The sequence below is a fragment of the Microchirus variegatus genome, assembly GCF_963457635.1.
Source record: "Microchirus variegatus genome assembly, chromosome: 17".
Taxonomy (NCBI): domain Eukaryota; kingdom Metazoa; phylum Chordata; class Actinopteri; order Pleuronectiformes; family Soleidae; genus Microchirus; species Microchirus variegatus.
The window spans coordinates 4,822,310-4,845,705 of NC_139818.1; the positions used below are offsets into that span (position 1 = coordinate 4,822,310).

The following is a 23,396-nucleotide window of genomic DNA, read 5'->3' on the forward strand; positions in this document are numbered from 1 at the left end:
TTAATCTACAGTGACATATCGGATTATACTGTATACAATTATGATATGATTGTATGGCTGCAAAGTGACATTTTATTATGGTTACTATAGGATTAAGAGTTCACAGCGTAACCATGTTTATTTTACCTGTTCATGTCGGTCTTTCAACCTGATAAACATCACACGCCGGCATCTATGGTGACGGTTCTTCATATGTAAACTGTATGCATATTATTGTTATTATTATTTTCATTATAATAAAAAGATGACAAAATCTAAAGTCTCCATCCAAACTAAACGCAATTAAAACAAATACAAAACGTACCTAAAACAGTTTCGGGAATCGGGAAGAATTGGTGACGGCACGCGAACCGGCAAGCGTCGTCTACCGCCTGCCGTAATTAGAAGAAGAAGATGAGGTAGACTTGACAGTCTCATTTCACAGAGTTTGACTTCCGGGTCCTCCGGAGGCGGTGGATCGCAGCGGACACGGCTGGAGTCCAAAGGAACATTACAGTGTTTTCAGTTGTGTTGTCCTTTGGTTAGAGTTGGCTGGGAGTGCGAGTGAGCTAGCATGTCCAACTGTCGTGCTGTTTTCTGATTACTGCATTTCGTGTGTTGTAGTTATAGCTGTGTTATTACTGTGATTCAAATTAAGCATCTTCCTGACATCCTGACTGACAGCTATGAGATCACAGTATGGATAGTTTTCAGGTTTCTCTGGCCTGATAATGGACACACCCGCTAACTGTAACTGTGTCACATATCGTTAACACACACACAACGTCAACCGTGACATACAATGTAAAGATTACATTACATGCAGATTGTAACATTACCCTTATTAACACAATAACCAGTAATTGTGTTTACGGTTCTGGCTTAGCTCTGACAAATGTCACTTTAAAAGTTGGTTAACGTTAATGAAGAAGATAGCGAGGCATCGTCGACACAACAACAACGTAACAAAGCTATTTAACACGTCTTTGAATAGCATACCGTAAGTGACAGCCCAGAAGTCGTAAATGTAGAATTTTGTGACGTTATCACACCGACTGTATTTCAGTTGAAATGCCACACGGTCTTCATGACTTAATTAGTCACTGTCCAAACAAAGTGTGCCTCTGCTTTCACCCTTCCAGTCTGAAACAACCTGGCGCCAAATTCTGAAAATAATACGCAGCGTTACGTATGTTCCGTAACTTCAGACTTTCTGCTTGTCTGAGTTGCGCAATTTCCTGCGAGCGGTGCAGTCTGGGACTTTAACACAGGGCTGGTGCTACTGGCTAGCTAGCTGACCACTTGAAATGGTAACTATAATTATCATTATTGTCGAGACGTGTATGATATTTTTTTTGCTGAGATATATATATATATGTATTATTTTAACCTTTTGACACGTGGACCAACGTGTCTAAAATATATACCGTGACACGAGATGATAATGCCGGCCATAAGACTGTTTAGTTCAGTTTGTGTTTGCTAGGTTGCTAAAGCTAACTTTGCTGTGTTAGCTTCGCCTTCCATGAGAAAAGATTGTAGCGAGGTAGCGTCAGAAAGCTAACTCATTTTGTTTCGTCCAAACTAACTAGACTTAAATTGTCAGATTTACTGCGTATTCTGACCTCGAAGAACATGTCAGACCTTTGCTTATTTTACAAAAGTGACTAAGCTTTATGTTGGGTAATTTAACGTTGGCTCAGAGCTACGTCTGCATGCTGTTACACACAGTTCGAGGTTAGCTCATTAAAGAGTGAATTGTCAGTGACGAAACGACACACTATTTAATTTTAAGACTAATTGGTAATCAGTATTAAGTAGTTAGTGTACACATGCATAATTAAAGGATTGTATACACTTGACAAATCGACAGGTACTAAAAAAAAAGTATTTCTTTATATATATTTCTTGATATTTTATCAGATGAAAACAAAATCTGAATTTGCATTATAAAATTACATACGTTACAGAATTTTCATACCCTTTACTGAGGCCTCTGTCAAATGCTCATTTTTTAAGAGAGAACACATGTTGAATTTAGTCTGATATAGTTTTCCCCCAACATCTGATTTATGCTTGTTTCCTTTCAGGATGTGTTCTTAATGATCCGGCGTCACAAGACTACAATCTTCACGGATGCCAAGGAGTCCACCACTGTCTATGAGCTGAAGCGTATTGTTGAGGGAATACTTAAAAGATCACCTGAAGACCAGCGACTCTACAAAGTAAGTTTAGGGTAAACTTCGCATGACCAACAGAATTACAGCATCATCCATCCATGTGAATGAATGAATGAATTGTTTTATTTCGGTTACAATATAAAATACTTAAATTATGTGCAATTAATAGGCAAATATTACCAAAGACTTACAGTCAACATTTGCTCACAACAAAATTATAAGGAAACTCTGTAACCGAAAAAGGCTGAAGCCGAGGCTTATTTTTGCCTATCCTGTACAATCCATAAAATAACCCAAAATATCACAAATACAATGAAGAAGAAACAAACAAAAATTAAAAAAAACTAGGGCTGTCAAAATTAACGCGGTAACGCAGGATGATTAATTTGTGGAATTAACGCGTTCATTTTTTTAACACACTTTCTCACTTTCATCACGCTACGGGTAGACGTGCAGTTTATGAACAGGCAAGACAGGCAACTGCTTGGGGCCCTGAGTCGATAGGGGGGCTCCCGACACTCGGAGCCTAAATGCATCAGTGAGCAGCCGCATCCCTGTCCCCCTTAAACAACAATGGTTGATTTGCAATGACATCTCAGTAGGAAACCTCCCTAACGGGGCCCCAGGTCTCCTCACGTTAACCTGTGTGAAGTTATCGTTATGCAAGTTGTACATGAAGCTGAAGGAAAATGAAGAGGAGTTATCAATCAGGAAGAAAAAAGAAAGAAAGACACACAGTTGTAAGTGGTGCTGCTGGTGCAGATAATGATATAATCATAACATTAACAGTCATTGTCTAACTAACAGGGACACAGACAGCAGCTAACATTAGCGTAAGAATGCTAGCTGACGCTAACTAGCAGAAGCAGTGCTTCTCCTGCTGTGGGTTTAGTTCCCCCAAGAAAACTATTTAACTTCTATACTTTGTATTTTGTTTATAATGTGAGTTATTTACAGTGCAATGTGTAGTTTTTTAAAAAGTTTTTTCAAAGTTATTTACAGTATTTTATTTTTTCTATTTATTTATATTGTCTTATAATGTGGGTTCTTTACAATGTAATGTTTATTTTTTACTACGTTTGTATAGGTTTTTACAAGTTATTTACAGTATTTGATTGTTCTTTACATTTATATTTTCACATACTTTATTTATCTCTCCGTTCCTACAACAATATAAAGAGAAAATTATAATTTTTCTGGCATATTTACGAATGGTAATTAATCGTATTTAATCGTGATTAATCCACAGCTACCCTGTGATTAATCTGATTAAAAATGTTAATCTTTTGACAGCCCCAAAAAAAATTTACTCTAAATTCTTATTTCTTTATCATTTCACATTTCAGTCATTTTACATTGTAGTCCTTTATTATTTTACCTTTCAATGTTTTTTTGAAACTGGACAGTGTTCTACACAATTTCAGTTCATCACTAAGTCCATTCCATAATTTAACTCCCAAAAATGAAACACATCTATATTTATCATTAGTTCTAACTTGACATATTTCAAAGACGCACAACCCTCTTAAATTATATTTTTTTTCTCTCAGTTTAAAAAAATGTTTAATACAGGTGGGAAGACTTTTATTCTTTGCTCAAAATAATATTTCTAATGTGTTTATATGTACGATATCTAAGAATTTTAAAATGCCAGACTTTATAAATAACTAATTAGTGGTTTCGCGATAGGAAACTTTATTCATTATTCTAATAACTCTTTTATGGAGTTTAATTATAGGGTCTATGTATGTCCTGCATGTATTTCCCCAAACCTCAACACAATATGACATATATGGCATTATAAGTGAGAAGTATAATATACGCAGACATTTATTATTTAACAAATCCCCTACTTTGTAAATAATACCAACAGATTTAGCTAATTTATTTTTAATATGTTCTATATGTGGCTTCCAACTAAATTTATGATCTAAAATTACTCCCAAGAAATTTTTATCATATACTCTTTAAATTTTTACTCCATTCAGGAATAAATTAATTTCACAATTAGCCATAACACCACCAAACACCATAATTTTTTTTCTTTTTCATTTAATGATAACTTATTCATATCAAACCATTCTTTTAACATGATCAACTCCTTTTCTACTGTTGTCAGCAATTCTTTAATGTCTGGTCCTGAACAAAATAAAGTTGTATCGTCCGCAAATGTAATGAATTTCATCTTATTAAATACTGTACAAATGTCATTCAAATAAAGTATAAATAACGTAAGCCCCAATACCAAATGTGGCACACCACAAGTTATTCTTCCAAAGTGTGACACAATATTATTGATTTTTACATACTGAAACCTATTATTTAAATAACTTCTAATCCAATTTATTTGTAACACCTCTTATTCCATAACACTCTAGTTTCTGTAGTAGTAGGGCTGGGCGATCTATATTTTGGTTGAATAACGATATACGATATATATCTCGATATTTTTTCCGCAGAGTGAGAGCTGTGAAATGAAATGTTCAGTCAAAGTCAAAGCCAAATATGAGTAGTTTTATTGAAAACTACTCATAATAATAAAATGAAAACATAAACACTGTGCAACAGGAGTGCCTTTTATAAAATCAAAGCTCCATAAGATGCACATTTAAATAAAAAAAATATCTTAAATAAAAATAGCCTTTAAAATAGGCCAATCTTTTTCTGAAATAAATATGTGTATATGAGAAAAAAGTACAATATCAAAATGTTTCAGTTTGACAACTATAAATGGCTTTTGAAAATCAAATTACAGATTTTCTTCTCTTATAAAAGAACAAAATATGACAAACCCTAGTAAGGGCAGCATTTATATATAGAGACAACAAAATAAAGTGAGTAAAGAAAAAAAAATTTAAACATCAGCTTCAGATTACCTTTTCGTTTTTGTTAACTTATCTGAACAGTATCAACCAGTTGCACAAGAAACAGAGCAGCAACTCTATAAACATTTCCCCCTCTTTTATTTTACTTTGATAACAGTAGTGCTGTCACATGTGCTGCTTGACCACATATCGCTGGTCGACGCTAAATGGGTGACGTTAGAGAGCCGGTTTGCAAGACTGTCTGACGTCACATTTGCGGCAGTGCTTCTCGTGCACAATAGTTGTGACTGGGAAGCTCATATCTCGGGTCCATCGTTTTCATTAGCTTTTCATTAACGTTTCTTTGGCCACGTGAAAGGACACCGCTTTTGTTATTGCACACCACTCGTCTGGAGTTTTGTCGGGTCGTGGACGGCTTGCGCCTGTGGCTTCTGCAGCGCGCAGTTTCACACACTCTGCATATTGCACTTTGTGCCACGTTTTTTAAGTGGTGAAAACGATTCGTATTGCTTCCATCACTGGCTGCAACGTGCTTATGGCACTCCCTACATATAGCGTGGTTTTGTTGCTAGTCTGATGATTTGCATCCAAACCATCTAGAAATGATTGAGCCACTGCTTTTTCTTTTACTAACCCAGACGCTCTCCTCCGCACGCTCCGCAGACGTTGCTGCTTTCTCCATGTGAAGCGGAGTGTCTGTACCTGCCCCTCCCCTCTCTGTGCATGAAAGAGGGGCGGGGCAAGAGGAGCAATGCAGAGAGCTCCGGTCAGCGGCTTGTCTGGAGCAAGGATCACAGCGCTAATTTGAACTATATCGATATACGCGATAGGGTCTAATTCCATATCGCATTTAAAAAATATATCGATATATCGTAAATATCGATATATCGCCCAGCCCTATGTAGTAGTAAGGAATGATTATTTGTATCAAGCACTTTACGTAAATCAACAAAAACACCTAAAGCATATTGTTTGTTATCTATAACTGTTGCTGTATTTTCTACAAATTCCATCACTGCTAAGGATGTTGATCGGTAGCTCCTAAACTCCATAAAATTATCCAGTCTGTTTACAAACAATTTTTCGAGTATTTTTGAAAACTGAGGTAGCAAAGACAACGGTCTGTAATTTGATATATGCTTGTCACCATTTTTATACACTGTGTGCACAATTTTTAGGCAAGTGAGTATTTTGGCCATATCATCATTTTTATGCATATTTTCCAATTTCAAGCTGTATAAACTTGAGTGCTTATTGGATTTCAGCATACCAGGTGATGTGTATTTGTGTAATGAGGGAGGGTGTGGCCTAAAGAGATCAACACTCTATATCAAGGTGTGCATAATTATTAGGCAGCTTCTCTTCCTCAGGCAAAATGGGCCAAAAAAGAGATTTAACAAGTCAAATTGCTAAGATATTGGGGCGTGACCACAGAACCATCAAACGTTTTGTTGCAAATAGCCAACAGGGTCGCAAGAAAACGTATTGAGAGAAAAAGACGCAAATTAACTGCCAAAGATTTAAGAAGAATCAAACGTGAAGCTACCAGGAACCCATTATCCTCCAGTGCTGCCATATTCCAGAACTGCAACCTACCCGGAGTGCCCAGAAGCACAAGGTGTTCAGTGCTTAGAGACATGGCCAAGGTAAGGAAGGCTGAAACCCGACCACCACTGAACAAAACAAACAAGTTGAAACGTCAAGACTGGGCCAAGAAATATTTTTTTCAAAGGTTTTATGGACTGATGAGATGAGAGTGACTCTTGACGACCAGATGGATGGGCACGTGGCTGGGTCAGTAATGGACACAGAGCTCCACTTCGACTCAGACGCCAGCAAGGTGGAGGTGGGGTACTGGTGTGGGCTGGTATTATTAAAGATGAGCTAGTTGGACCTTTTCTGGTTGAAAATGGCCTCAAAGTCAACTCTCAAACCTACTGCAAGTTTTTAGAAGACACTTTCTTCAAGCAGGGGTACAGGAAAAAGTTGGCATCTTTCAAGAAGACCATTATTTTTATGCAGGACAATGCTCCATCGCATGCATCGAAGTACTCCACTGCATGGCTAGCCAGTAAAGGCCTTAAGGATGAAAAGATAATGACATAGCCCCCTTCCTCACCTGACCTAAACCCTATTGAGAACCTGTGGGCCCTGCTTAAACGGGAGATTTACAGTGAAGGAAAACAGTACACCTCTCTGAACAGTGTCTGGGAGGCTGTGGTTGTTGCTGCACAAAAAGTTGATTGTCAACAGATCAAGAAACTGACAGGCTCCATGAATGGAAGGCTTGTGACACTTATTGAAAAGAAGGGTGGCTATATTGGTCACTGATTTTTTTTTTTTTGACATGTCAGAAATGTTTATTTTTTAAATTTTGAGTTGCTTTATTATTCTCACTTTAACAGATGAAAAAAAAGTGAGATGGGAAAATGTTTGTTTTTTCATTTAGTTGCATAATAATTCTGCACACTAATAGTTGCCTAATAATTGTGCACATGTATATATTCTCTTAAGAAAAACAAAACCTCACTTTTACTTTCTTAAACATTCAGGTTTAGGTTCATTAACATTTTGGATTAACCAAGAGCACTGTAGTTGTTCAATAATAAAATTAATCCTCTAAAATACAACTTGCCTAATAATTGTACACACACTGTAGATTGGTACCACCTTAGCCATTTTCATCATATCAGGAAAAATACCTGTTTGAAAAGATTTATTACATATATAAGTAAATGGTTTCAGGACACAGTCCATTAATTCCTTTATAAGCGACATATCAATAGTGTTATCATCTGTGGATTTTTTACTCTTAAACTTCCGTACCACTTCTAATACATCACTTTCACAAACTCCACCAAGAAACATTGAGTTGTTAGTGTTGAATGCAAAATCATAATTATGGTCTACATCACTAATTTCCCTTGCTAAATTTGGGCCTACATTGACAAAAAAAATCTTTAAACCCATTAGAAATTTCCTCTGGATTTTCAATAATTGAGTTGTCATTATTTACAAAATATGTTGGAAAATAATTTTTACTACGTTTTTTTATCAAATCATTGAGCACTCTCCAGGTACCCTTAATATTATTTTTGTGTTTATGCAGCAAGTGATCAAAATAGTATTTTTTGTGTAGTCTCATAAAAGATGTCAATTTGTTCTTGTATGTTTTGTACTTATCCTCATTTTCCTTTGTTCTGTATGTGATAAATTCCCTATAGAGCCTGTTTTTCTTTTTACAAGCTTTTTCCAACCCTTCCAATGGTTTTCTCTTCTTTTTTGGATTTTGTCTATACTCTTTCAATGGACAATGGTGATCATAATATAACAAGAATGTATCTAAAAATGCATCATATGATTGATTAGTATCGTCTACATATACTTCTTGCCAGTCATGATTCATAAGGTCTGCCATAATTGCCTCTCGTGATTTTAGTCTAACTAAGTTACTAGTAGGGCTGGGCGATATGGAAAAAAATGTTATCACGATATGTTTTTCTATATTGATCGATCTCGATTCTTATCACGATATGTAGTTTTTCAGATGCAGCCAGTGTGAGGGACATCCTGAAGCTTGAAGAAATAAGAGATTCACTGAAACTTTGTAATAAAGTTTAATAATGTAATGTTAACATGAGTCATCTCCCTTTACACAATAATACAAGCTTTTACTTATTGAAACATTGTATATAAACCGCTATGACGTCTATCACATTAAATAACTAGTGAACATTTCCAGTACAAAAACAGTAAACATGGCCCTGGCACAAATGCTACCTGAAAGTTTAAGGTAGATCTCTAGATATATTTTAAAAGTAGAACGAAATCTGAGCCAAAATTGCACAATATGCAGTAAACCAGTCAGTTATTCTATCATTTACCCAATTATAGTTTGTTTTTTTTGGCTTACAACGGCATTCATCATAAAGCTGTGGCAGTGCCGTCTGAGAAAAGTATTTTCTACCATGGAGCTCGTACCTGGGGTCTTTACCGAAGCAATAACTAATAGCGTTCGTTATATTTTTGCTCCGTTTTGATAGTTTTTCATACAGGGCAATTGCTGCAAAGCACGACTGGATAGATTATTGTTTCACAGCGCCGCTCCCGCTAGCGATGCTAACGGCAGACATCGTGCTAGCTTGAGCCCGCAAGCTACCAACCACCGGCATATTTTACAGACCGGGTTCGCCTGCTCATGGTCGCGTTTGCAGTATCTAAACCACGTCCACACAGTTGACGTCGTGTTGCCTTTCTTTTCAACAATCTCTTCGCTGTGTTCGCCATTATTTTCGCTGTCTTCGCTCATTTTGTCCTCATTTCTTCAACTTCTTTCCCGTTCTCTCTGTGGTTGGAACTTTAGCGGCACTGCTATGGGAAGTGGGCGTGTCCGACGGCTGCCGAAAGACTCTGATACTGTTGTTGTTGCGCTTACCTTTTCATATCGAATAATATGTCCCGAGCTTATTATCGAAATCCATCAAAATTTTATCGCGATCCCGAATCGAGATCGAATTATCGCCCAGCCCTAGTTACTAGTCTGTGTATTTGTTCCCACTTTAAGCCTTTTGTTAATTTCTAACACAACAAAAACAGGCAAATGGTCACTGACATCAGTCACTAATAATCCACTAACTATTTTCACATCAGTTACATTTGTAAAAATATTATCAATCAATGTTGCAGCATCTTTGGTTATTCTGCTAGGTTTTACGATTAACGGATGCAAACTCAAACTAAACATAATATTAACAAACTCTTCGGTTTTCATATGATCATTAGATATCAGCAAGTCAATGTTGAAGTCACCACAAACCAGAATAGTCTTATCTTTGTTTTCCATATAATTCAGAAATCTTCTCATTGAATTGATCAATACATGATCCCGGTGTTCTATAAATGCAACTAATTAATGTATTTTTTGATTTTTCAACATCAATTTCAATAGATATACATTCCATCACATTGTCAATAACAATAGTCATATCCCCAATAACTTTGCATTTAAAGGCAGTAATCACAAACAGGGCAACACCCCCTCCCCTTTTATTACTCCTATTTTGCTAAAACATTTCATAACCCTCTAATCCATCCTGTAGTTTTTTTTCATCGCTCAACCAGGTCTCTGAAATTGCTATGATACTAAACTTTTGTTGAAGCTGTTGAGTAATCTTTAATTTTGGAGAAGTTACTGTAGAGACTCCTACTATTAAAATGAATCACTGAAAACCCCTCCATCTTCATATTGGAATTAAACTCATTTTCAGAATAGTATTCACAGTTCATGGCAATGTTCTGGTAGAAGTGGATATCTGGATCACTGTAATTTTCCAACTCATAATGCTTGTGATCTTCAAAGTTAAAACACTTAAAATCTGTGTGTTCACTAGGGATGGGAATTTCACAAATCTTTAGAGTCAATTGTCGAGGTCCACGTCGAGGTGTAAACTATTCTACACTGTACTACAGGCAAAAAAAAGGAAAAAAATCGCACTCTCCGCTGGAACGCGTCACCACTCGCCAGACGGCTCAGGTTTTTGAACCTGCGCTCGTTAGATGTCCACCAGAGTGAAGTGCAGTGATCCTGACTGGGTGACATGCCGTCTTCATTTAGCGCTCGTATTATGTCGCTCACCACCGTCCTAAACTTAAGAGCAACCTCGTTCGCACTGCACGCACACACACACACACACACACGATTGGACGCGCACAGCCACTCGAGAGAACAAGCCGGTGACGCGCGCATCAGAGAGAGCGCAGAGAGCCTTGACAGCAGGATCATCTTTTCGTGCACAGCTTCTTAAAACTTCTTAAAACGCTGGAACGAAACATTTGTGTCGTTCCAGCTCATTAATGTCTCTAATGGCCATCACTTTAGCCTGTTCTGGTGTGCCATTTAGTCGTATCATTATTTCGCAGTTCCTTGTCCAAGTGTCCTGAATCCGCTTTTCCCTTTTCAGGATTCTAGCTTGTCTTGCAATTTCACCATTTCTCTTTGTCAGATGCTCATTCACATAAACCCCTGTGCCCTTCAAATGTTTTGCCTGCTTCAGCACCTCATTTTTGTATTTTCTACTCACGAATCGAATGATGATGTTGTTGGGCCTGTTGGGCCTGATGTCCCGTCGTTGGGGTATAGTGTGGCAAGCAGCTATATTTCGACTGTCTATGGGAATGTCTTTGTTGTTGAAGAAGTCGATGACTTGCTGCTCAAGTGTGTGGAGTTCACCTCTTGGTGCATCCTCTCCCTCCTTGTCCCCTGCTGTAATCCGTGCGTAGGTACGGTGAGTTGTCTCAAGTCCAGATATCACAAAGTCTTCCATCCTTGTGTATTGCTCCAAATCATCTACTCTTCTTTCAAACTCTTCAATTTTCTTGTCTTTTTCTTTGATCACAGCCTTCAGTTGTTTCACTTCTTCAATTAATTCTAATAGGCACATCTGTTGCTTTGCCACCTTACTTAGCTATGGGGGTTAGTGGGTCCTCCATTGCATGTCTCCAACTGGTACAGAATGCTGCTGCACGTATTTGAACTGGCAAGAGGAAGCATGAGCACATCTCACCGTTTTTAGCATCACTTCACTGGCTGCCCATCCATTTTAGAATTCATTTTAAAATTATTTTATTTGCTTTTAAAGTCCTGAATGGACTTGCCCTACCTTACCTCACTGAGCTCCTGCAGCCCTACGTGCCGAGCCGATCTCTCAGGTCAGCTGACCAGCTGCTCCTGTCAGTGCCTAAGGCTCGGCTCAAGCTCAGAGACCAAGCTTTTTCGATTGCAGCCCCGAGACTTTGGAACGCGCTGTCACTCCATATTAGAAAGGCCACTTCTTTGTTCCATTTTAAAATTCTTCTTAAAACCCACCTCTTTTCTTTGGCTTTTAACACTACGTAGAGCATTGATTTTATGTGTTTTATATGTTTTTATGTGACTATTTGTTTTGTTGTGTCACATTTTCTATTTTATCTTTCTATTTTATTTCTGTTTTTATTTTTATCTCTGTTTTACCTATTGTGCAGCACTTTGGAAACAGTTTGTTTAAACTAGTGCTTTATAAATAAAGTGGATTGGATTGGATTAGCTCCTCTGTCATGAAGTGCAAGGATTTCTTAACTTCCTTCATATCTTCTCCTAGCTTCTTTGTTGCCATGTCTTTAGCTGATTAAAACAGTACTTAGGAAGGCAGAACGGACCCAGATAATCCAATTTTGCTGGTATGTTAACAACACTGCGGCCTGCCACCAAACACGGCCTTCCACCAAAATATCCAAAGTACAACTCAAACATGTGGATTTCAAGTTATTTTCCTGATTTTTGATGGATTGGAAGAGCAGTGCTGCTGCTCAGCACTGATGTGGATGATGTGCCAATCTCAGCTGACATAAGGTGAAAGGCGGGGTATACCCTTGACAGATCGCATGTCCATCAGAGGGCCACATAGACAGACAACAATCCACTCTCACACACTCATGCACACGGAGTGTCCAATTTACCTAATCCCCATATTACATGTTTTTGGGCTGTGTGAGGAAGCTGGAGAATTACAGCATCGTCTGACACACATTTTTAGTTTTTCATTGGATTCAAGTTGACATTTTAATCTCTTGTTCCACAGGACGACCAGTTGCTAGAGGACATTAAAACTCTGGGTGACTGTGGATTTACCAACCAAATTGCCAGACCTCAGGCCCCAGCAACAGTTGGTCTGGCCTTTCGCATAAATGGTATGTATGTCCAGAGTTGGAGGCCAGAGTTTTTGTTGATTTTGTTTTTCCTTTTCCAATTATGAGGTCGCATAGCATGCATATAGTACTAGGGATGCATCAAAATGATGGAAAAATTGTCTGAAAACCGAAAATCAGGAAACACTATTGAGACAGATGGCGGCAACAGCAACTTTGTGCTAAGCAAAGTGAGACGATTGCAAACTAGGGCTGCAACTTATTACTATTTTGATAGTCCACTATTGAAAAGCACAATGACTCACTGTGCTAACTATATTTTGGTAAACATCACTACACTACAAAAGTACTCAAAACGGAGCTGGTGAGGTGACAGTTGCTTGCTTGCTGCAGAGTACACATCTGCTTCCTTTGCAGAAAACCATCCAGAGAACCTTTGCTCTTCTCAGAATGACTGCATACGTTTGATTGTACAAATCTAAATTTGAAAGAAGATACCTTCAAACCATATCGTGTCTTGACTTTTAACATTAACAGAGCAGATGGTTCTTCACCACATGGGTTTACACCTGAAACGTGTCTCCAGTATCCCCTAGGGATGCAACGGTACAGTTTTCCCATGGTTCTGTGTGCATCACGGTTTTGGGGTCATGATAACGGTACGGTTTCAATATCTTAAAGCGGACCTCGACCGGAAGTTCCAATTAACGCTGTTTTTTAGTGTGTATCTGCGTCATTACCTTGTTTAAGAAGCCCTGAAGGTTCAAAACAAACAGTTCAGCAATTGCTGAGAATGTTGTGTTTTATTGTAACCTCGGGCTCAGTGAAATCTCTGAAAAAACCCGGACCGGTTATGTAAACAGCGGTTCTCCTGAACAGCAGATCCTCCTGCTCCGGTCACTAGTCCGGGTACATCCGGTTGCGTACATTGAACCGCAGAAGAAGAATAACGTCCGTTGTGGAGGTGTTTCATGGGTGTCTTCAGACTCTGGGTCTGACTCCGCGTCAGAGTCATAAAAGGGACTGCGGCGGGGAGACGTGAAGAAGCTGTTAACACTGTTAAAACAATGTTTTGATAATGAGTAGCAGTGCATCCACTGTTCCAGAGGGGGAGCTGCGTTTCTGAGAGCGGGTGTTCTGAATATGTCAGTTCCGGGTATTGGCCAATCACAAGACAGTTGGGAAGGCTCTACCCTGGCTGGCCAATCACAACACACTCTGTCTTCTGGGTGTGAGAGTTCAGTCTGAAATATTGCAGCTGAGGAACAGCATGAGAAAAGAGGATTTCCATCGGCTCGTTTGCAGCAACTAGGAGGTTTTTGACCATAAAAACAAGTTAATGTATGTAGGGCTGCAACTTACGATTATTTTAATAATCGATTAATCCGTAGATTATTTTTTCGATGAATCGGTTAAAAAAAAGAAACATTTGTAATTTATTTATTTATTCCTTTATTCAAAAAAGGAACATTTCAAATTCACAGTGCAGACTAAAGTGTAAAAACAACTGGTTATTGCTCCAACGTCTCTGAGCTATCAAAAGTAATATTAAATGATAAAAAAAAATCAAAACTTACTGGAATAACACAAAAAACATACAATGTATGATATACATACATTTACAGACGAGACACATTTTTTATAATATTAATTAATTAATTCATACTCGCACAGGTTAAAGTAAACATGTATTTTTTATACTAATTTAAGTATATTTAATATGTTGATTTTGACCCTGTCTAATAACATAATGTTCTACCTCACTTGAATCTCACCTGCTTACTACAGAAAATGTACATTTGAAACTTACTCATTACATTATTACATCATAGTAGTATGTAAACTCGTTTTTAATAACTTACAGCCTAAGCTGTATGTGCTTTGAAAATAGAAGAAAAAAGGCACACACAAACACATTAACCAGCTAATGCTTTCGTTAGTTTAATAAACTGTTCATGTTTGTAAAGCTGAATAATTAATAAATTAACCCACTAAACGAGAAACATGAGAGACCAATGCTACATGTCCTTACTTCCTTACTCCCTTCCTTGTCACGGATGACTCCGACACGTTTTCTTTTTAGGTGCTGGTTAATCACCGTGGTACTCCCGTGCCACGCCATTTCACTCTTGCAAAGATTGCAGCTAAAACACTTTTTAGGTTCATTAATGGACAGACTAGCAAAGGCAATATTGCATCGTAAAAATAATTAAAAGCACAGATATAATCAAACCACACACTTTATTTAAAAAATCAGATCAAATTAAACAGCAAACATAAAACAACACAAATTAAAAATAAATATAAAGTTTAGTGCTATCCAATAAAAATAAATACCATTTTAACTAGGACAGGAACGATTTTCGGAAAAAATTGACAGATATTGCGATTTCGATTTTATTCACGGTTTTCTGGGGGAGCTGGGGGAGCAAGTGAAATTTGTTGGCCGAGACTGAAAATCAGGAAATAAATGTATTATTATTATAAACAATTCTGTACCATTGTTTTTTTTTAATCTAATGTTGTTATGGCTGGGACTGTGTGTACTTACCTCACTAAAGTCAAGGCATTGCAATTATAGTATATTATATTATAGGGGTCAGACAGAATGAAGCCATGAAGTGCAGGTGATCCAAGTAGATCTTAGTGTTGTGAATGAGTGTTGTGAAGTGAATATCGCGGGGAGTTCATAACCTGCGCTGTTTGCAGCCAAGTTTTGCTTTTGTGCAAAGAGACTTTCCAGCATTTTATAGGTGCTGCTCCACCATGTACTCGCATCTTGTTGGAACTGTTTTATTGGTGTTCCAAACTGATCTTGGACAGACTCTAAACGGGTATAGACAGGCACAGGGTTTCCCCCAGAAAACCTGCTAAGCCCGGTGGTAGGACCTCTTGGGCAGCTTGCGGGTGGAAATTTTAAATTATGACTATTATGTGTTATTGTAAGACATTTATTAACAATACTTTTACACCAACTATAGAGTCTTACAAATAGACACACTCTTGAAATTAAATAAATACTATTATTTATTTTCACTTAAAGGGATATTTCACCGTTTAGAAGATGGATATCTATTAAAACTAGGTCATCTATGTAGTATAAATTTGAAATAATATTTGAAGCAAGTGCCTTCTTGGCTGAGAAAAGCAGAAAAATGTATTTATCGCTCATGTACACGAAAGACAACAACTCCCAGAATGCACAGCACTCGCTTCCTCTGAGATTTCACACACCGCCATTGTTGCTCCCGAGAGACACAGACGCGTCCATTAGCAGACAGCGTGACACACGGACACAAATCCCCAAGGGGAAAAGCCATAGTTGGCGGATACATAACGGACCTACAGGTTACACAGGATTGTTCTCTACTGTGCTAAATTATACCGGGACGTGCAGTAAAAACAAGGAAAGGACAAGCAGTAAGTTCCCATTATTTGCCGGTCAGAGATTCAGAGCGGTGCTGAAGCTTGAAAGCTAAGCTATGCTAAGCTTGTTTGGAGTGAAGAAATCGGAAAAAAAAACCTGGAAGCTAGCGGGGTTCACAATCTACAGTTCCTGCAGGAAGACGTAACTGAGAGGTAAGACTGGCGATAATATGCCATTCTATTTCTGCTCATAGTATTCGATGTGATATAGTTGTCGGCAGTGAAGCAACAACTTTGTAAACGAAACGTTTGATAGACAATTACACACACGTTATATACACGTAATCTGTTAGCAAAGTAAAGTCACCTTGCTTTCGCTGGAGAATAATGTCAGTGTTATTCAAATGTTTTATTGTTATTCATGTTTGTTCAAGACGCCTATATAGACAACAGTATAATGTCCACAGCTCACCCAGTTGGTATATTTAGCTGAAAGGTTTTTCTGAAGGTTTTCCTGAAAAAAAGTAAAATCTTGGTTCATATTTTATGTGTGATTGTATTCATTGTCCTTTACAGTTGAAGCATGGATTAATCAAGTCTTGGAGAAACTCTTCACAGCATCCAGCTCTGCTCCTCTTCACCACGGTGACTCCAGCTGTCCCACATCAGATTCTGACACTGCTCTACATGTTTCATTATTTATTTTTTGTTTGCATATTGTGTTAGACATGCTTTTAGATTTGGCTCTTTTTTTATTTTAATTTGTACTCTTGAATATGATGGTAAAACATTTTACTTTGTGAATAATAAAGTTATTTTTTCACCTTCACACCCTGCATGCATTTGTACACCTGTGTAAAGTAAAGACTTGTGGAAGGAAGCTGAATATTTACTGATTTTGTTATATTATTATACTAGACAAGTTAGATTTACGCAATAAAAATGATGTAGTTGTCATCAGTAAACAAAGTAGCTCTAATTCTGAAGTGTTTATCAACCCTTTCTCCAAATTAAATCACTTTTCATCTAATAATACTGTAATGGAGGAACACTAAGGGCTAGAAAATAAACCACAACATATATGAATTTACATTTTTAATATTAATAGTCATAAAAAGACAGACTTATTATCAACAGTCTTCATAGACACAGTACTGTTTTCATGAGCTGCGTATGTTCTTCTGAACAACACAGGCAGGTAAAACAAGACGATCGTCTTTCCCCAGTCTGTGGATCCACTTCACGAAGTGATGGTAAGGTGTTAGGTGATATGACTGTCTGTAAAACAATGATTATAGCGTTAGCGAATAGAAGTAGCTGTTCTTACATGTAAATGAACTGTAAATATGCTAACATTAGCTCAGCTGGCGTTACATATAAACATGGATAAATATGGTGGTAAAAATAAATATAAAACAAAATACTCACTCTATACGGAGGCGGCTGTTTATCCCGTTTCCTTCATCCACCGGGCCGGCGCCCGCTACCCCCGTTGCCCGTCCGTCCGAGATGTTCCAGATCCGGCCAGTGCCAGGCCGAAGTGCGTGCAGCTCGGCTCCGCTGCGACCTGGCTCTGGCTACACTCGGCCAGAGTTGCTAGCCAGAGCCCGCGGCGGCACAAAACGGGCACCGTCAAAAAGCAGGCATTTTCCCTCGCAGCCACATCAGTTTGAAAACTACATTCTTTCATTATCTTCTCAGTTTACAAGGCCAAATTAAAGAGAGCGAGAGCCAGTAGTAACTTTTTAGCAAAGATGGCGGACACTGTGTTTACATTCTGGGAATGAAGTCTCGTCCATTCTGGGAAGTCTCGTCCCTCTGTGGGTGAGTCAAAAAAGTGCAGAACTAGAGTTGTAGTTTCAACACTGAAACTAATACAGCTCAGTGAAAAACTGCGGGAGGGAAACACATTTTCTAAAATATACTACCTCTATTCTAGCAACACAAAGCCACATGCAAATCAGTGAAGTATCCCTTTAACCACTTCTTCCCTGACCCTCTTTTTGGAGTCCCTCCTAGAAAATGAAAATGCCCAAACTAAATAGAGTAAATCTCTGCAGTTACAAGCTCTATGTGGATTATCTTGGTATCAAACTATAGATAACACTGACATTTTACTGTAGATGCCACTGTGTCAGAGTAAATGTACACGGATGTGTGCAGTGCGTAATAACAACTCTGTGACTCTGCAGCGTCTTCAGTTAGGCAGTGCCCCATAGCTCTAGCTTACCTTGGTCAATTAGGGTGATTGACAGCTTGTCTAAACCTCTAAACCGGTAGAATCAGACCCGGTCTCCAAATGCGTGTGAATCACTTCATTAGCGAGTCAAAAGGACATGAATGCATGTGAGGCATTTGTGCGGACATTCGCCCTTCTCTAATCAGAACGATCTAATGTCGCTCTGTAATGATCAATCAGACCGGGATTTGTTCCCAAAGCATGCTGGAAAGTGTAGTTCTTCATTAGAAGTGGTTGTGTTCCAGTGGAAATAACTTGTTTTGATAAACAGCAAAGGTAAGACAACATTTCTGCTTGTATTTCTTGAAAGCCAGTTGTTGTTTTGCTCCTATTTTGGGGCTGGATCCATGAATCTTGGTATTGAGTGATAAAAATGGTACCGCTGGAATCTGTGGGTTCTCTGCTGTCCATTCGACACAAGTTTTCTTTGTTTACATAATCACGCTGACGTGCCGGTGCCGCTCCGTGGCTCATGAGCGACAGACAGACATTCACCTGGACAATCGTGTGCTGCACCGATTACACAGGGGCGCGTGTGCCCTTGTTCCCCAGTATAGCAAAATCCATGGTGTATTAAAAAAATCTATTTAAAATAATTAAACAAGCAACACTAAGCCTGGCGGGGGGCAAGTAAATAATGCACTGGGGGAAACCCTGCAGGCGGGTTCCGGCGAAGTTTTTGCATTTGTCATCACAGCATCGTTTCGGTGATAAAAGGAGCACTGCAAAAAAACTAGGGCTGTCAGAATTAGCCCCCCTATCGGCTCGGGGGCCCAAGCAGTTGCCCGCCGCCTTGCCTGTTCATAAACTGCATGTCTACCCGTAGCGCGATGAAAGTGCGTTAATGTGTTAAAAAAATTAACGCGTTAATTCCACAAATTAATCATCCTGCGTAAACGCGTTAATTTTTTAAACACATTAACGCACTTTCATCGCGCTACAGGTAGACATGCAGTTTATGAACAGGCAAGGCGGCGGGCAACTGCTTGGGGCCCCGAGCCGATAGGGGGGCTCTCGACACTCGGAGCCTAAATGCATCAGTGACCAGGCGCATCCCCGTCTCAAACCCTCAACAAGGGTTGATTTGCATTGACATCTCGGTCGGAAACCTCCCTAAAGGGGCCCCATGTCTCCTCACGTTAACCTGTGTGAAGCTGAAGGAAAATGAAGAGGAGTTATCAATCAGGAAGTTAGAAGAGGAAGAAAAAAAGAAAGAAAGACACAGTTGTAAGTGGCGCTACTGGCGCAGATAATGATATAATCATAACATTAACAGTCACTGTCTAACTAACGGGGACACAGACAGCAGCTAACATTAGCGTCAGAATGCTAGCTGACGCTAACGCTAACTAGTAGAAGCAGTGCTTCAAAGTGCTGATGAGGAATTTCCTGCTGTGGGTTTAGTAAAAAAGTTTTTAACTTCTATACTTTATATTTTGTTTATAATGTGAGTTATTTACAGTGCAATGTATAGGTTTTTTTTAAAGTTATTTACAGCATTTTATTTTTTCTATTTATTTATATTGTCTTATAATGTGGGTTTTTTACAATGTAATGTTTATTTTTTACTAAGTTTGTATAGGTTATTTACAGTATTTTAATGTTCTTTACATCTATATTTTCACATACTTTATTTATCTCTCCGTTCCTACAACAATATAAAGAGAAAATTAGATTTTTTTTGGCATATTTACGAATGGTAATTAATAGTGATTAATTGTGATTAATCCACAGCTACCCTGTGATTAATCTGATTAAAAATTTTAATCTTTTGACAGCCCTAAAAAAAACATGACTATGACGATCACAGGATCGAGTTTTCTGATATCGCTATTTCGGTCTTAAAACGATATATCGTTCAGCCCTAATTTTAACCCACTCACAGAAACTACAAATACACCATGCTGCTCCAATGTGTATTTTGTATTTTTTAAGTACAATTTAAAATCAGGATTTTGTATTTTACATGAATACGTATTGACTCAGGTATTGAGTAGTTACTTTATAAATCCTACCTGAACCGCACGAATGATGATGTGATTAGCACCAGCACTGGCGCGTTAACATTGAGGGTGCACGCCAAAAGTGTATTTCTACTACCCTCACACCCCACGCAAAGTAACTAAGTAGCTTTTACTAGAGTACATTTTCAGATGAACTACTTTTTACTTTTACTTGAGTACATTTTCAGATGACTACTTTTACTTCTACTTGAGTAATATTTAATCAAAGTATTGGTACTTTTACTTGAGTACAATATTGTAGTACTTTTTCCACCTCTGATTCACAACTATACATACAAGTGGTCAGGCGCTATCCGATTCCAATCCAAACACATTTTAACTCCAATTGTAAATGGGGCTTATGTGATATGGATGTTAACCATGTAAAACTCTGACCTGATAATGTCTCCTCTTCCCTCCAGATGAGATGTTTGAGCAACTGCATATCGAGGCCTTCTCCAGCCCCCCAGAACTGCCTGATGTGATGAAGCCCCAGGACTCTGGTAGCACTGCCAATGAACAGGCAGTGCAGTGATAGCAAGGAAAGTGGAGGAAAGGATGGAAGTTGGGGGTGTGTGGATTTTACCGCAGTGGAGAAGTAGCAGGGTAGAAGATATGTAACATAATTTCAGTTGATGGAAGGGGAGAAATGTTGGTATACAAACCTATCCATTTTACATCACGCTATGATCCTAGCACACCCTTACAGTCGGCCTCAATAAAGTTTTTTTTTTTTTTTTTTTTAACTCTTCCCGATTTCCCACATTACATGCAGTTCCGCTCCTTGATTTTTCTTGTGTGTGTGTGTGTGTGTGTGTGCTTGTGCGTGTGCGTGTGCGTGTGCGTGTGTGTGTGTGTGTGTGTTATTCTAATTATTATTATTAATATTTTCTTTGAGAAGTTGAAAGCATAGTTGTGTGTCACATGGCTTTAGAAGTACCATGCATGGATGGTGTCGGAATCGGCAAAAGTGCATGAGCAAAATTGAAAATAACGGCTCGAGTTTCACAGAAGCAGATGACCCTTCAGCTGAAACATTTCCTCGATCTGCTTCTCCCACTCTTGTTGTACATTTCGGATTTGAGATCATACAAGGAAAGAACATCTACATGTTAAATACGTTACTTTTTGATGTTATGGTTTTATGTCTACAGTATGTTTTACTTGTCAGTTCTACGTTGTATGTTTCATGCACTGAGACCAAAGGCAGGTTCCTCATGGACACCATAGGGACTTCTTGGTCAGAGGACATTCTGTCTGTGACATACAGTAAAACACAGGGGGAGCATTTTTGTTAATTAATTAAATAAAAATGCGTGGCACCTTCCTATAATCACATAAATATGGCTTGTAACTGTAAGTTTGCTTAATTAAAAGTTTTTTCCTGTTTTGTTTTTTATGCTGCTGACTGTTTTTTATATTGACCAGGTTTGTCTCAATGTTTAATGGGAATTCCTTATAGTAGAAGAAAGGTGTCGGACTGCAGCTGTTGAGGGTGACGGGGAGCTTGAACCCAAAGCAGTTAGATTAAATTAAACTGTCATTCATTTTATCATGTTTTGTTTTACAACCTGTGATGGCACATAATTTTCAGTGACGTACGCCTATAGTAGACAGCGATGTCATTGGTGTTTTTTTTTTTTTCTAATTTGAACTTTATGAATTAAGATTTTGAAGTGATAGTTCAGGTTTTTTTTTTAACAAAGGCTTGTTCTGAGTTAAGACAAAGCAGGGACCCAAAGAGAAAATCCACTGTAGCCACTTCGCAAAAGATTATATTGCTTAATTCACCATCCTTTTACAATTGGAAAGTAGTGCTTGTAAATGGCTCACCTCCTCACCAAAGCCCATAGAGAAAAACATTGTTTTCAGTTCACAATTTGGTGTGTTTGTCGCTCAGTTAATCCAAGCAAAGGACTTCAAATGGCAAAGTACCAATACAAAGAATTTGAAAAGACTGATTGAGGTGGATGAACTTTTGTGCTGTGATGTAAAATTGGTGTTTTCTTCCTATGGGCATATGTGCAGGAAAAAAAATTGACAAAGTTTCCAACCGTAGAATGCTGCTACAGAGGATAAAACTTTGTGTATTAATTATATAGTCATGAAATTGTAGATTGTTGAAAATCGTTAGTTGCAAAAATATTTTCCCTGTGTGTCGGTGTCTATTTGTATTCCTTTACTGATGGGATTAAGATGGTGTTTTTTGTTATTCTGTTGGTAACTCTGTTTTAGAGCAGCTCTATCTAAACAAAAAAAATCAAAACAGCTTTATTTTATTTCTCCTTTAGTCCATATTGTTCTCACAGGACAGTTTTCTAAATAAACTTTACCTTCTCAGTTGGGTGTAGCAGGATGAGGCTGTTGTGGTTTCTGGTGCACTGGCATGCTGTTATCTGTCAACATGTCTTCTAGATAATCATATTCTATATTTGGAGCAATAGTAAAGGCAGCACAGACGTTTATTCACAAGACCTTTTAAAATGATCATCTCTTAAGGTTCTCACACTCAAAGCTAAACAATATGTGAATATGGTGAATGATACATATTCACACAAGTAAATGTCTCACACAATATACCCAACAACAGTAATAACAACAGTGTGTCCAGCAGCAGCTCTCCTTCTCCAGCGCTCAGAATCTTCTACTCGTCTCCCAAATAAGGACGAGGAATGTCCAAGAATGACGTCTTGCGTCCAGGGTTTGTAACCGCATTTATTTAACTACGCCTCTGAGCTCCTGGTAGGCATTACACAGGAAGACGCAGGGAAAAGAAATGGGACGCCCTCCCTCCTTCCCTTCTTCCTCCTCCTCTTCTCTTGGTGAATAACGGTTTCGAAGAAGTTCGAGAAGCAGCGGCGCAGACAAAAGCAGCGGGACCGTCTGTGTCACATCACTGCTACTTCATGCTGTTCGCGGTTTGACCACACACACAGAGAAAAACACACACATCGTCATCATGGAGGATCTGGGTGAGTGTTGTTGCTGCTGCCTCTGGTTGAAAGTACATGTAGCGATAGTATGTGTGTGTGTGAAGGGGTGGTGTCAGCCCCTACAGAGGAAATGAGCTCTCTGTTGGTTCTGGCACTCACTCACGAGTCAAGTACAAGAGCTGGCTTTT

General features: G+C 38.5%; 2 protein-coding genes across 3 annotated transcripts in view; both read left to right on the forward strand.

The window, feature by feature from the left end:
- The first annotated feature begins 1,226 nt into the window (after positions 1–1,226).
- LOC310938942 (elongin-B-like) lies at positions 1,227–22,556 on the forward strand. Its single transcript, XM_083903595.1, has 4 exons — positions 1,227–1,289; positions 2,070–2,204; positions 12,601–12,709; positions 20,698–22,556. Exons 1-4 carry the CDS (start codon positions 1,287–1,289, stop codon positions 20,808–20,810), a joined length of 360 nt encoding a protein of 119 aa, XP_083759721.1. The 5' UTR covers positions 1,227–1,286; the 3' UTR covers positions 20,811–22,556.
- A 558-nt stretch (positions 22,557–23,114) lies between these two features.
- LOC310938941 (transforming growth factor beta-1-induced transcript 1 protein-like) overlaps positions 23,115–23,396 on the forward strand; it is a 47,378-nt gene continuing 47,096 nt past the window's right edge. Inside the window, exon 1 of one of the 2 annotated variants that reach the window (XM_083903593.1) lies at positions 23,115–23,247. In XM_083903593.1, coding sequence (XP_083759719.1) covers positions 23,235–23,247 — 13 coding nt within the window. In that variant the 5' untranslated portion in view covers positions 23,115–23,234. The remainder of the gene's footprint in view (positions 23,248–23,396) is intronic. The other variant, XM_083903594.1, reaches the window with a different exon arrangement.